Genomic DNA, 13,261 nt, shown 5'->3' on the forward strand with positions numbered 1-13,261 from the left:
TAACTGACTCGTTCTTCTAAACTTAAGAATCCAGTGGAACACTCATCTTATGGTGGGGGAAAACAATACAAAAACCAAAAAAAAACTGCCTATGATGAACTAAACTCACATTTAATTAAAAATATGTAGGGTAGTGTTTTGTTCAAGCATGTTCAAGTTGGATAAATCTGTATACAGACTCTCCTGTAAGGTCATAGTCCACATAGAGGTTGTTATGAAGGGGGAACAGTTAAAAATAAGAAATATGTGCACCAAAATCTTTGCATGTTGACTGTTACATATGTACACAGACAGAGACAATTAGGCCATGCACACACACACACACACACACACACACACACACACACACACACACACACACACACACAAATAATATATATAACACGCATTTATATAAATGCATACATACATATATATGCATATACAAAGATTTCTGCAGTCTGAAAAAGGTGCAGGCTGAAAATATGATTTATTGTGTCTCACAACATCTCCTATGTACAAAGGCTTAACCTCAAACAACAATAACTTATACAACTAGATGTCAGCTCTACAGTAATCAGGTTGTATCACTCATTTTTAACAAACAGAACTCAGCGGGTTAAGGTCAATAATAGTCTGTCTAAGGTAATAACTATCCATACTGGAGCTCCACAAGGCTGTGTCAACTCACCTGTTCACAAACCAATGCTCATCCAGGCACTCATAGAACTATATTTTCAAAAACTGTGATGATTCTAGAAAGTTAAGTTTAATGGTGATGTCTGTCGTTCAGAAAGAAGAGAAAATTTGATGAGTGGTATAAATAAAAAAACCTGAGATTATTTTTGATCCCAAAGTAGATGGTGATCACAGAGTTGCTTCCACTTTAGCTCCCACTATCAGATCTTCCTATCTCTGGCCACTTTAAATGTCATTTTATATCATTCACTACTTATAGACCCCTCAACCATTGAGAGGACTCAATCATTTCTCTTTATTTAGTTTATTTACACGTGAATGAATTGATAACTAACTCGTAAATTCTATTTTATAGGTCAGCCTTTCAGTTCATTCATGTCATGAATGAAATGTAGACACACTTTTATTCTGAAAACTTCCCCCGGAAGCGGAAGTTGCAGGACTGAAGCATGCAGTAAGAGCCGCTGTCTAAACCTAAACACGCATCTGCTTGAACGTACTCAGTAGAGGTAATCACTGAAGGTAACTGAGAACTTTTGCTATCGTCACCTACGTGTTTTGGTGTTTGTGAATTCAGTATGAGCTAATGTGAGGAATGTTAAGTCAGAGTTAAATAAAGTTTTAACCAAGAAAGCTAACAGTTAGCTTCAGCTGGTCAGCCAGAGTTGCGTCTGTGTTTTACGTAAAGTAGACGGAAACGTGTCTGGCAGCCTTGTTATGTAGTGTTGAATTCAGCACTAACAAAGTACATGACACAGTATTCAACATGGCATGTAGTGACAGCAAATGAACCGGAGGGGACTGATGGTAGTAACTGAAACCTCAAAGTGTTTCTTCTAATTTATGTTTAAAAGAAGAAGAAGGCGGCTTGGCTGTGCAACAATTTAATATGATGTCTGAGCAAGCTGTAATTTAAAATGAACACAGGTCTTTTGAAGTTTTGGTCCTAAATATATGAAGAGTTTTATTTGATGTGATGCACAGGGTTAGGGTTAGGGTTATTTTACAGCAGGTTTTAAAAAGATACATGTATCATATGGTAACATGATGACTTGTCTGATGTTTGGTAAGTTAGAAGCAAAATGACTTCTAACAGTGTTGTCTTAGAACAGAAATGAAGTATAGAAAATCAGCAAACACCCTCATGTAACAGATGTTTTAATTAAGACTTGACTTGTGTGTTTTGAAACGTTCACCATTCAGTGTTGAATAGCTCAGTTGATTTTGAACAGTAATTGACCCCTTCCTTTAAACTGGACTGGTATAGTAATGCATTTCTACCACATTTAACTTCATTGCACCAACTGAAGAGAAAGAGTGGGTTTAAAAATGTGAATATTTAACAGGAGTGATTAAAAGAAGAAGCAGCAGCTTGAGTGACCTGGTCAGATCATAATTGCAGGTGACTGTGGATTAATGCAGACAGTGCACACAGCAGCAAATCTAATACATACGCTGTCTGTCTCTCTGTGTTACAGTATGGCCAGTGTGGAGCAGGTGACAGCAGTAGGACAGGTTCTGGTGGACCAGAGTTTGGACCTGACTCAGCGGTTCAGAGCCTTATTCACCCTTAAGAACCTGGGAGGTAAAATATGCCCACAAAACACATCGTTACATGACTTAACATTGAAACAGACATAGTTGAGTTGAAGAAGCCATGTATTTACAGTATACATTGGTGTAACATCTGGCTCTGAATTTTTTCTTTCTGCCTCTGGAAAGTTTCACAACTTTAAAATGGAACTATTGGTTAAATAGTAGGAAGATACAATGATTCAGTACAGTATGTAGTCATATCCACAAAAACAATGAATCCTCAAGATGATGACTTTACAGAGGAAATGTGTGTAATGTCTTGTACTGTGTGGACTGATGTGTGTATCAGGTATTGAAGCTGTAGAATGGATCAGTAAAGCCTTCACTGATGAGTCTGCTCTGCTGAAGCATGAACTGGCCTACTGCCTTGGACAGATGCAGGATAGACATGCCATACCTGCTTTGACTGCTGTACTCAAAGACACACAGCAGGAACCTATGGTCAGACATGAAGCAGGTAAACACACACACTCTCACAAGTCAGACAGCAGCAGCATGATTTATAGTATGTAGAAAATGTGTTACAGCACACCATTACATAACATACATGTATTTACTACTCAGTAATCCACAGGAGACTAAGAATTGAAACAACAGTGTATGACTGTATGTCTCTTTAACCGTGTGTTTGTCTCTAGGAGAAGCTCTGGGAGCCATTGGTGATCCAGTGGTTCTGGATCTACTGAAAGAGTACAGTCAGGATCCTGTTGTAGAGGTGGGAATTCAACACCTATCATGTCAATAAACAGCCAGAATGTTCAAGAGCATTAAAGTAAACATATTTTGCTTAAGTAATTTAACATTTCACCTATCCATCCTTACCTTTCTTTCTTTCTTTCTTTCTTTCTTTCTTTCTTTCTTTCAAGCTGCATATAAACAGTTATTATAACTGTTAATATGGTTCACTGTCATGATGTAGCTGTAAGCAGATATGTGTTTATTAATGTATTAGTCAACAACTATTAACTCCTTCTGTGCTCCCATAAATGCTGGCAGCTGTATGAACACATACTGAATGACAATACAGCAAAACACAGATGCAATAATATAAAATTTATAATAATACAAATATTTCTTTATAGTAGAAGTTATCATTGTTGACAAATACTGCACACGTATAAATACACATGTAGTTACATTATAGTGATTATAGTGACATATTATACCTTTTATTGACTTTTTATAGACCGATTGTAAATTAATTAAAGTTGTTCCTTTTTCTGTTTGTAAAATGTTGTTGTTCTAGTTTATACGGATGAATTGTAATTTAAAATGTCAGTATGGACATCATTAACAGATTTAATGAAGAACAACATTTTTTTTAAAATGTACTTAAAGTATCAATGTGAGTAAAATATTTGCTATGGAGGAAAAAAGTGTACAGTTCAAGTTAGTTAAACTTGAAATTTGATCAACTGTAAGTAAAAAGTAAACTTGATTGAGATCCATGTGACAAACAATTTCAAAGCAAATGGAGATATGTTTAAGGTTTGTTAGTATTGATCAACTTGTATTTTGGGCAACTCACAACCATCAGTTAGCTCATTTGATAAGGTAATTCAGTTTGCCAGTGACAGATTTCTTCTTTAGCTGATAAAATGACTGACCAGACAAAACCTCTTAAAATTGTTCAGACTACAGAATTGAATGAAAATCATTGCATGCACTTTAAAAATAATTCCCAAATCACAATTTCAACATAAACACAATTCAGTGCACAGTTGTATAAACAATATAGCATATTTCATATCATCACACACATTTCTGCAGATTTCTACTGTCCAGCCTCAACAACCCTTCTACCTGTGTGGTGACCTTGCTTCAGTCTTGTCACAAACTTGTAAACTAAACATGTGTATTTCATGTCATGTCCTAATCTCTGCAGGTTGCAGAAACGTGTCAGTTGGCCGTGTGTCGTTTGGAGTGGCTGCAGAGTAAAGGAGATAAACAATTAGAGGATGGAAGCACAGATAAGAACCCCTACTGTTCTGTAGACCCGGCCCCTCCAGCTGTTAGGAAGAGTGTGTCAGAGCTGCGCTCCATCCTCTTGGATGAGAGTCTGCCACTCTTTGAACGCTACCGTGCCATGTTTGCACTCCGTAACCTAGGCAACAAGGAGGCAGTGCTGGCACTAGGAGACGGTAAGCTACATCAATAGAAAATGCAGTCCTGAACCCCCCCTCCCCCCCAAAAAAAGACCTGATAACCTTCTGAGATTTGTATGTTTTGACCTCAGCTTAAAGCTTAGTTCTCTTTGAGTTGAAACATGTGTAGAGACGTTTGATTTTTTTAAACAGTGATACTCTGTTCCCCCTGTTGATATATGCCCCATCATAAACAGAAAAATAGGCATGTATTCAAAAGTGGAAGGCATGTTTCTCATTTATATGGACTTAACATATTTGGCTGAAACCTCTTGCAAAACCCAATATTGCATTTAACATTTATGGTTAACTTAACATGATATGAATATAATAATAAAAGTAGTGTTATGTTTCACTAACAGTTACACAGTTGTTTAAAATTATAATGGTAAAAGCTCCATTGGAAGTGGGAGTTTAATCTCATTTTCCATTCAGGCATACAGACAGTGAACATTTCTGTAGCTTTTGACAGTGAAATGTCTCTCAGCCTTCTCGTGAAGCAGCACTGTAATGATGCTGATGTTTGTCTCCAGGCCTGCAGTGCTCCAGCGCTCTGTTCCGTCATGAGATCGGCTATGTCCTGGGTCAGATGCAGCACCCAGCAGCAGTACCAGCCTTGCGTGCAGCTCTGGAGCTTTCTGATGAGAACCCCATGGTCCGGCACGAGGCGGCCGAGGCTCTCGGCTCCATCGGGAAAGAGGAATGTCTGACTGTGCTGCAGCAGTATCGTGGAGATAAAGAACGCGTGGTCAAGGAGAGCTGTGAGGTTGCTCTCGATATGCTGGAGTACGAAAATAGCGACCAGTTCCAGTATGCAGATGGTCTGGTTAGGTTACAAGGTTAAAGGTCAATGTCACAACTGAAGGACCTTACACTCAAATGTCTTTCACATTTTGACCTAATATTATAGTATTTACAGCATAGACAGATGGTCAATGAAACTACTGGATCTCTAGGAAGTTTTACATTATAAAATATACATAAATCAGTGAGTGTGGGAGTGGGTCTCAGCTGGTGGGTGTATAGATGTTACAGTGGGGTGGGGCTGTGCATGGACGCATTCACACTCGTTTCATACCATGATCTGTGCAGAGACGAGGACAGAGTCAGGGTTTGAACTTCTCTCTCTGGCTCTCCTTTTTCTTTCATGACACAACTGTTTTTGTCACTTCATGTGAATAGCTGAGTGCAACACTTTAACTGCCTCTGACAGACTGACTGAAATATGCACCATGATCCCTGAATGTAAACAAATCACGGCTCCCACCCTCCCCCTCTCCTCTCTGTGACAGTTGGCTGAATTCAAATTCAACATGAAGCAAAACTCCTCATTCTCTGAAACTGTGTTGGTGAATGTTAGATTGTGTGTGGAGTGTGTAACAGCTCAGGGCTGATTTCTCAACTTTACCTGAAGTGTTTTTAAAATAATTTTCCTCCAACCATATACTTGTTTTCTGCCATTATTTGCAGTTCTGATCCAAGCTGTACTGTGATCTGATCAGGTCTGATGCTCTTTCATTCTGCCTTAATGAAAAAGACAAAGAGTAACTACTCTTTTGGGCAGGGGCGTCAAAACTATTCCACAAAGGGCCATGTGGCTGCAGGTTTTCATTCCAACCAAGCAGGAGCACACCAGACTTGATTCATTTAATCAGCTGATCTCAGTCTTCAGACAGCTGATAGGTCAAATGGTGTGCTCTTGATTGGTTGGAACTAAAACCTGTAGCTACATGGCCCTTTGTGGAATAGTTTGGACATGCCTGCTTTAGGGGACATAATGCACGACACAGTGCATTATGTTTGGAAGGTTCATCCCATTCATCTGCTAATCTGTTGATTAGCACTTATATTACTTGTGTTCATTTTAAAGGTTGAAATATCATTAGGATTTTTATCAGCCAGCTGTGTACTGTATATATAAAATAAAAAACTATGTTGTATACATTCATGCTGTTGTTCTTGAGCTCAAATTCACAAAATGTGTGTCCCCAAAATCATTTGTTCCTATTTTACTTTGTGCAAGACCGCTTTTCTTCACAGGGTCATTAATACACAAAATGTTCATAATGCAGAAAATGCTCTGGGTTGGTGCTGACTGAGTGACACCAGCTTTTAACAAAGACAAGTGTAGACCTGCCATCCTCTCTGCGCTGGGAGCAAGATGGGGCCCTTATAGTTAGCCTTCTGTATGACAAGTCAGTTACTGCTGTTGGAGGAACTAAGGAATGATCTGTGATTAATCAAACACATCAACCTATAGGACTACAGTCAATCACAAATGGCCATAATGCAATAAAGTTAAGACATAAAATCCTGATCACAACAGCTCACAGTGAAGAAAATATGTGAAGACAACACTGACCTCAGAGCAGCACATAGTAAAACAGTGAGCACTTTGAGTACCTATGGAGTCTAATGCAATCTAATAGCTCTGCCATAAATTCTACTTCACTATGTTTTCATTTTCATAAAGGTGATGTAATTGAAGTGAAGTCATACTACTTTGTTTTTTATTGAATTTGTAGTGGGTGGTGTATTGGAGTGCATTATATTATTATATATGAAAAAGTCTTTCTATTTTGCCCCCCTCATGTGTTAATGCCCTTGTGATGAATTAACCTAAATGTGAATGTTTGAGGCGCAATATACTATTAAACAACGTTGACATATAATTAAATTCAGTCTTTATTTATTTCAGACCAGTTCGGTCCATAAAAACACACATACAACAACAAACAACACACATATATAATATAGGTATAAGTAATTTTATAGCCAGGTGATAAGATGATCAGTACTTTTAACCTGAAGTTGGATAATGTGACTTCCTGTATCCAGAAGCCTTCCTTTTTCATATACTTAATTCTATTTTTGTAATCAGTTTAATTTTTGGTGTTTGATGCTGACGTCCACTGCCTAGCAACCGTTCTGTTACAGTAACCATAGCAACAAGTAGGGGTCGACACCATAAGTAATGTCAGTTAACTGGAAGTTTAAACGTCTGTCACCGTCTTGTAGCTGGCGTCAGTCGGTCTGTTTAAAGTTACTGTGTTGAAAGAAAACGTTAACCGTTCAGAAAGAGAAATAAACGGAGGTGAAGGACGATGGACGCTCCGGATAAACAGCAGGACAGCAGTCAGCAGAGTGTACAGGCTGCTGCCGCCTTCAAAGCTTTCATGTTGAAAAACAGCATCAAAAGTAACCTGAACCTGTAAGTAACGTGTGTGATGTTGTTATCTAGTGTTCATATGAACTAGTTAGCTAGCTTGGTTACAGCGTGGCAATATAAAACAATCACAACAGGTGAAGCCCAGCCAAGGTCTGCTCCTTAGGATAGGATAGGATAGAATAAGATAGGATAGGATAGCAAGCAACCTTTTACCAAGCAAAAACTAAAAGTCACATTCAAAAACTAAACAGCTTCAGTGAGACTTCAACTAAACATTTTAGCACTTTACTAAAAAAAAGATAAATACACAAAATGATGACTATCATCAATAACTCTTCCTTCATCTACAATGTGTGAATAGAATAGAATGTGGTTGAGAAAAGCACTTAGCTGGGCCGACGTCTGTATTCAGCTGTTCAGTCAAGCAATCCCACTATGTTCTTTACACTGGAAAATTGGCATGACATGCTTATTCTCTGCTTATACTATGTATCTATTCCTAAGAAATAATAAATACAAATAAATAAACAGGGCAATTAATGTTTCACATGTAAGGTAGCAGCTGCTTGTTGTACTGTCTGTTGGTCTTAAGAGAGACATTTGTTCAAATTCACTAACTAAAACACTAAAGCTATACACCCTTGTAGAAATAATATGAGAGAATTTCATTTCTGGTTGGACATTTTCTTAAAAATGAGAAAAGATGGTGGAACTGTGAGTATTTAATGTTGTTCTTTAATCTTACAGCTATGACCACCTCACCCAGGTGCTGATGAAGGTCATGGATGAGCGTCCACAGAATGTGGTGGATGTGATTGAGGATATAAGCTGTGATGTGAAGCGGGGATTATTTGAAGACAAGTGGAGCACCTTACGAGACCTTCCACAGACTACAGCTGCTGAGCTGCTGGCTGAACATCAGCGCCTGCTGTTTGCAAGGCCAGAAGAAGCTGACCATGAGGAGGAACTGGTATTGACCGCTTATACATTTGTTTTCAGGATTTGAAAGGACACAGACGTTTCAGCTTACCTGTAAAAGAATCAGTTTTAGACATTAAAACTGATTCAATACATGAAGCCAGTATATTATAGTGTGCAGGTTACATTTGTTTAGAACAGAACAACACAACTGTTAAACATATAACTTAATGATCTTTAATGTAAGTTGCTAATTTTTTTGAGCTTTCAACAGCATCTCATGGTCTTGAAACTGTCTCAGATGTTGTACATTGTAGGAAATTAGGTATGTCCATTATAATGTAAAAATGACCCATCCCAAGACTTGTAGCCTTTTCCCCAGAAAATATATGAAGAAGACAATCTGTAGTTTATGTTATGTAACATGGTTTGTTTCTGTCTTCCATCAGGTGGAAACACCACTTCCTAATGTAAGTGAAATTGGCTTCTACATGGAGCAGGCTGGAGTTGGTCTGGGCAGAGAGGAGATGCAGAGAGTCTTCCTGGCACTGAAGCAGCTGGTTGAGTCTCAGGGCCTTCAGCGGTGCAGACTGTGGGGAAAGATTCTGGGCAAAGAGAGCAGCTATATCATTGCTGAAGCTGATTACAGAGAGGGTGAGGAAGAGGAAGAACAAAACAATGGAGAAGCAGCCGAGGAAGAGGAGAGAGAGGCCGAGGCTCTTGAAAATGAGAATGAGGTGGGGAAGTACTTCTTTATTAATAATAAATATGATTTAATATATTTAGCCTCTTTGGCTGCAACAACACATTTATTCTGCTAAAAAAAACAATATTTCACTGTACAGTGTCATTCATTCATTCATGTATTTTCTTTACTACCATACAAAGCAGTAAATAAGTCACACCAGTGTATAGGACGTAGTCTATTTTGGGGGGTGTCATACTAGGAAAAATGCTTTTCCAACAAAGGCTGTTTATATTTATTCAAATGATGTTCCTAGCTTTGTGAGGAAATGTTTATGGAAAGCAAAGAGAGACACCTCAGAGCTCTGGGATGAAAAGTGACTGTGTTGGTGTTTCTGTGACATAACCAACCATCTCAGTGTACTAAACCTCCAGCCTCAGGGATGAGACTGTGTGATAACTGACGTGCTGCAGTGAGAGCTTTTAAAGCCAAGCTGCAACTGTAGCAGACGCAGGTGTTACCTGGAAACTTGGGTCACTTTCTGTGCTGCTAATCCATGACAGAGCAGGACTCTCCTGTTGTGTTTCCTATTGCACATTTTGCTGAAAAACTGAGCATTGTTAGTACTGAGATCACATAGCAATATGCTGACTTTGGAGCTCAGAAAATGAAGTGACGTGGTGAAAATGGAGCTGATCAAACTCCAGTGTAGTGACACACTTAAGGCAGAGTATGACTCTGAGCATTGCACACTTCCCATGTTTCAGCCAATCTCAGCTGACAGTGGAGGAGAGGCAGGGTACACCCAGTCAAATTCACACCTACATATTAACTTAGCTGCATGTTTTTGTTCTTTTTTTAAACAAAAAATAAAGAGTTTCTATAAAATGTCATATTGTTGAACCTATATCTAAACCAATCAGCTCTTTGATCAGGAGAAAGCCAATCATTTCCCAGCATGCCCCGCACAACCGATGCAGCCAGTGGACACCTGGCTCCAAAATCTGCAGGACCTACTGCTCAATCTCTTGAGATCATTGTTGCCTAGAACAAAACAAGTATGGATCAAGTTAGACAGAAATATAACCAGCATCCATCATACAGTGATTGCCAGGAGTGATTCTGTGCAGGCCTGGTGCAAATGAGCCTAATTCATACCCATACTAGCACCCACTGATGTCTAATTTCATATATTTTTAAAACCTTCTACTATGCACAGATCATACCCATATACCCCTTTTCCACCGAGCTGGAGCTGGTGCTGATCCGGAGCTATGGTTCGGAAGCACCGGTTCTTTGCTTTTCCACCGCCAAAGCTCCAGACCCTAGCCTCAGAACGGGAGCCAGAGCAAGCACCAACTCTTTGCTGGTCTAAAGCAAGAACCAATTGCGTCAGCGGACTGGGGGCGGGGCTATCGTTTATTAGCCGGCTAGCGGGGTTAACGTTTATTAGCAGACTAGCGGGGTTAGCGTTTACTAGCAGACCAGCGGGTTAACGTTCATTAGCTGACTAGAGTGGCATTTACAGAGGGTTAAAGATTTGTTGATTAAAAGTACTATTTTTATCATTTTTTTGCCAGAGCTGTCATCTTCTTCTTCTTCTTCTTCGTTTCCATGCCATGTTGCTGCCTCTCACTGGTGAATCATGGAAGTGTTTCAAAGGCGCGCGCTGGCTATGTTATACAATGACGTGGCTCTAACACCAACTGAGCACTGGCTCTAGCACTAGCTCCGAACCAGCACTGGCTCCAGCTCTGTGGAAAAGGGGTACTAGTTGTCTGGAAGGTATATGTTTACCATTTTTGATCACAAAGGGATTATTTCTTACATTTTTGAAAGCTTCTTCCTGAATGTCCTTTAATCTTTGCAAGTTAAAGAAGTGAAATGAATTTGCTGAGTGTGTTTTCTGATCCTGTGGTGGTCTGTTTGCAGATGGATCCACTTCCTCAGTCGATCTATAAACCCCCACCATCTGTACCGAAGGAGGCAATAGGAACAGGCACTAACAAGTTTCTTTACTATGTGTGCAAAGAACCTGGTCTACCTTGGGTAAAGCTTCCTACAGTCAGTCCTGCACAGATCACTGTTGCTCGCCAGATCCGTAAATTCTTCACTGGGAGACTGGATGCTCCAGTTGTTAGCTACCCGCCTTTCCCTGGGAATGAAGCCAACTATCTGAGAGCGCAGATTGCTCGAATCTCTGCTGGTACTCAGGTCAGCCCCCAGGGCTTCTACCAGGCCGGGGAGGAGGAGGGTGATGAGGATGAGGAAGCTCCCAGGGACAGCTATGAAGTGAATCCTGACTTTGAAGGTCTTCCAGTTTCTGAAATGTCTGAGTCTTTGTCTACCTGGGTGCATCATGTTCAGCACATCCTGCAGCAGGTACGGGTCTGATCAAAGCAGCCTTTTCTCTGTTGGTATAGTATGTGTAAACATGGACTCCTTTAGGGTCGCTGTACTTGGGTGAACCTAGCTGTGAAACCAGGGGAAGAGTCTAATGAGGAAGGAGAGGCTGAAGAGAAAGAAGAGGAGCCTGATGAGCCTGAGCCAGAGGTTGGACCCCCTCTGCTCACTCCCCTTTCCCAAGATGCAGGTCAGTCTTTGATTTGGGGCACTTTCCTCTGAAACAGTAACTGAGGATTTAATTTTACTGTGGGTAGGGGGACAAGTTGCGCTCACTTTTTAAAATGACTATAGGCAGCTGTCCACATGCACACCTATACATTCTGTTTGTTATTCCATTATAATGAACTGCCAGGGCTGAATGCCCTTAACATTTCCTCTGTAGAGATAACTAGTTAGTAGATTTCCACTGGCTTTCTTATTAGCTGACAGAGACAGGGACCATTGAATTTCCCACACAATGTAGTGGCAAATAGCTGTGTGTGTTCTCAAGAGTAGCAGGTACTTACTGCTGTCATGTTTATAATAGATAATGGCAATTAAAGCAACTTCTTGCTGCCTGAAAGCAAAGGACAGTGCTCTTTGTGGTAAAGCTAAAAATACAACATCATTTATTAGAAAAGCAGTGAAAATAAATGAAATGTTTGGTAGGGATGGTGCACTGAAACAATACAATCATTTTTAGTTTGAACATTATTATTAGAGAAAGCACAATGACCATTACTCTGAAGAGCATGATATCCAATTTCAATTTAATGCATTATTTGCAATATTAATATAAATGTATTTGGTGAACTCATGACTTTATTTGACCCCCTCCACTTCTCAAACCATATTTGGAAACTAAGTATTTTCAGTGTTTGTACCTCAGAAATGTTCAACACCCCTCCCTGGAGCTCCAAGATGTCCTCCACTCTCACCTCTCAGCATGCAGTAGCTGTGGTGCGTTCCAACCTCTGGCCAGGAGCATATGCATATGCTTGTGGAAAGTATGTGAAAAGAACAGAATAACATGACTGCCTGTTTGATTTCTCACAGTATCCTGAAGGCAATGTTACAATTATAAACGACCATGTGTTGTCTCTGACTTTAGGAAGTTTGAGAACATATATGTTGGATGGGGTCTGAAGTATTCAGGGGAAGGGTACAACCCACCAGTCCCCCCGTTACCACAGAAGGAGTATCCCAGTGGACCAGAAATCACAGAGGCTCTGGACCCAACACTGGAGGAGGAGCAGGCACTGCAGGAGGCTTTAGAGGAGCAGCAAGCAGCTCAGGAGGAGATGGCAGAGACAGATGAAGAAGAGGAAGATGATGACTGAAAATAAATAAATGATAAATGATAAATAACTATGGTCAATGGTCAAATAAAGCAGTTTACTCAGTCACATGATTTGAAGTTGTCAGCTCAGATAGTTTTAGTTTTAGTAGGTTTTGTTAACTAGCTATAATAACCCTGGAATAAAAACTTGTATATCTTATTCACTAACACTGTCCTATATCTCTTCTTTATTTATATACAGTGTTATACACACAAATAAAATCAACATTTATATATTTAATGTATTATATATTTAATGTATTTTATTTATTTATAGTGACAGTTCAGCATTAAACTACATTCATTTATTCAAGTATTTAATTGTATAATTATTTATTTATTCATTT

General features: G+C 39.5%; 2 protein-coding genes across 2 annotated transcripts; both read left to right on the forward strand.

The window, feature by feature from the left end:
* The first annotated feature begins 1,100 nt into the window (after positions 1–1,100).
* On the forward strand, positions 1,101–6,353 carry dohh (deoxyhypusine hydroxylase/monooxygenase). Its single transcript, XM_053321774.1, has 6 exons — positions 1,101–1,200; positions 2,157–2,263; positions 2,564–2,731; positions 2,913–2,989; positions 4,160–4,415; positions 4,952–6,353. The coding sequence occupies exons 2-6, from the start codon at positions 2,158–2,160 to the stop codon at positions 5,260–5,262; spliced, it is 918 nt and encodes a 305-aa protein (XP_053177749.1). The 5' UTR covers positions 1,101–1,200; position 2,157; the 3' UTR covers positions 5,263–6,353.
* Positions 6,354–7,522: 1,169 nt separating this feature from the next.
* rsph4a (radial spoke head component 4A) lies at positions 7,523–12,915 on the forward strand. Its single transcript, XM_053322300.1, has 7 exons — positions 7,523–7,629; positions 8,335–8,557; positions 8,955–9,242; positions 11,123–11,572; positions 11,639–11,783; positions 12,465–12,582; positions 12,687–12,915. Exons 1-7 carry the CDS (start codon positions 7,523–7,525, stop codon positions 12,913–12,915), a joined length of 1,560 nt encoding a protein of 519 aa, XP_053178275.1.
* The last annotated feature ends 346 nt before the right edge of the window (positions 12,916–13,261 follow it).

The sequence above is a fragment of the Scomber japonicus genome, chromosome 7 (genome assembly GCF_027409825.1).
Source record: "Scomber japonicus isolate fScoJap1 chromosome 7, fScoJap1.pri, whole genome shotgun sequence".
In the NCBI taxonomy this organism is placed as follows: domain Eukaryota; kingdom Metazoa; phylum Chordata; class Actinopteri; order Scombriformes; family Scombridae; genus Scomber; species Scomber japonicus.

What these genes read in the sequence shown, in the direction of transcription:
- dohh (XM_053321774.1), top strand. Translation starts at nt 2,158, where the DNA reads ATGGCCAGTGTGGAGCAGGTGACAGCAGTAGGACAGGTTCTGGTGGAC. An exon ending in CACCCTTAAGAACCTGGGAG is followed by an intron (nt 2,264 to 2,563) that starts GTAAAATATGCC and finishes TGTGTGTATCAG; the next exon opens with GTATTGAAGCTGTAGAATGG. An exon ending in TATGGTCAGACATGAAGCAG is followed by an intron (nt 2,732 to 2,912) that starts GTAAACACACAC and finishes GTTTGTCTCTAG; the next exon opens with GAGAAGCTCTGGGAGCCATT.
- rsph4a (XM_053322300.1), top strand. Translation starts at nt 7,523, where the DNA reads ATGGACGCTCCGGATAAACAGCAGGACAGCAGTCAGCAGAGTGTACAG. An exon ending in CTGACCATGAGGAGGAACTG is followed by an intron (nt 8,558 to 8,954) that starts GTATTGACCGCT and finishes GTCTTCCATCAG; the next exon opens with GTGGAAACACCACTTCCTAA. An exon ending in TTCAGCACATCCTGCAGCAG is followed by an intron (nt 11,573 to 11,638) that starts GTACGGGTCTGA and finishes GGACTCCTTTAG; the next exon opens with GGTCGCTGTACTTGGGTGAA.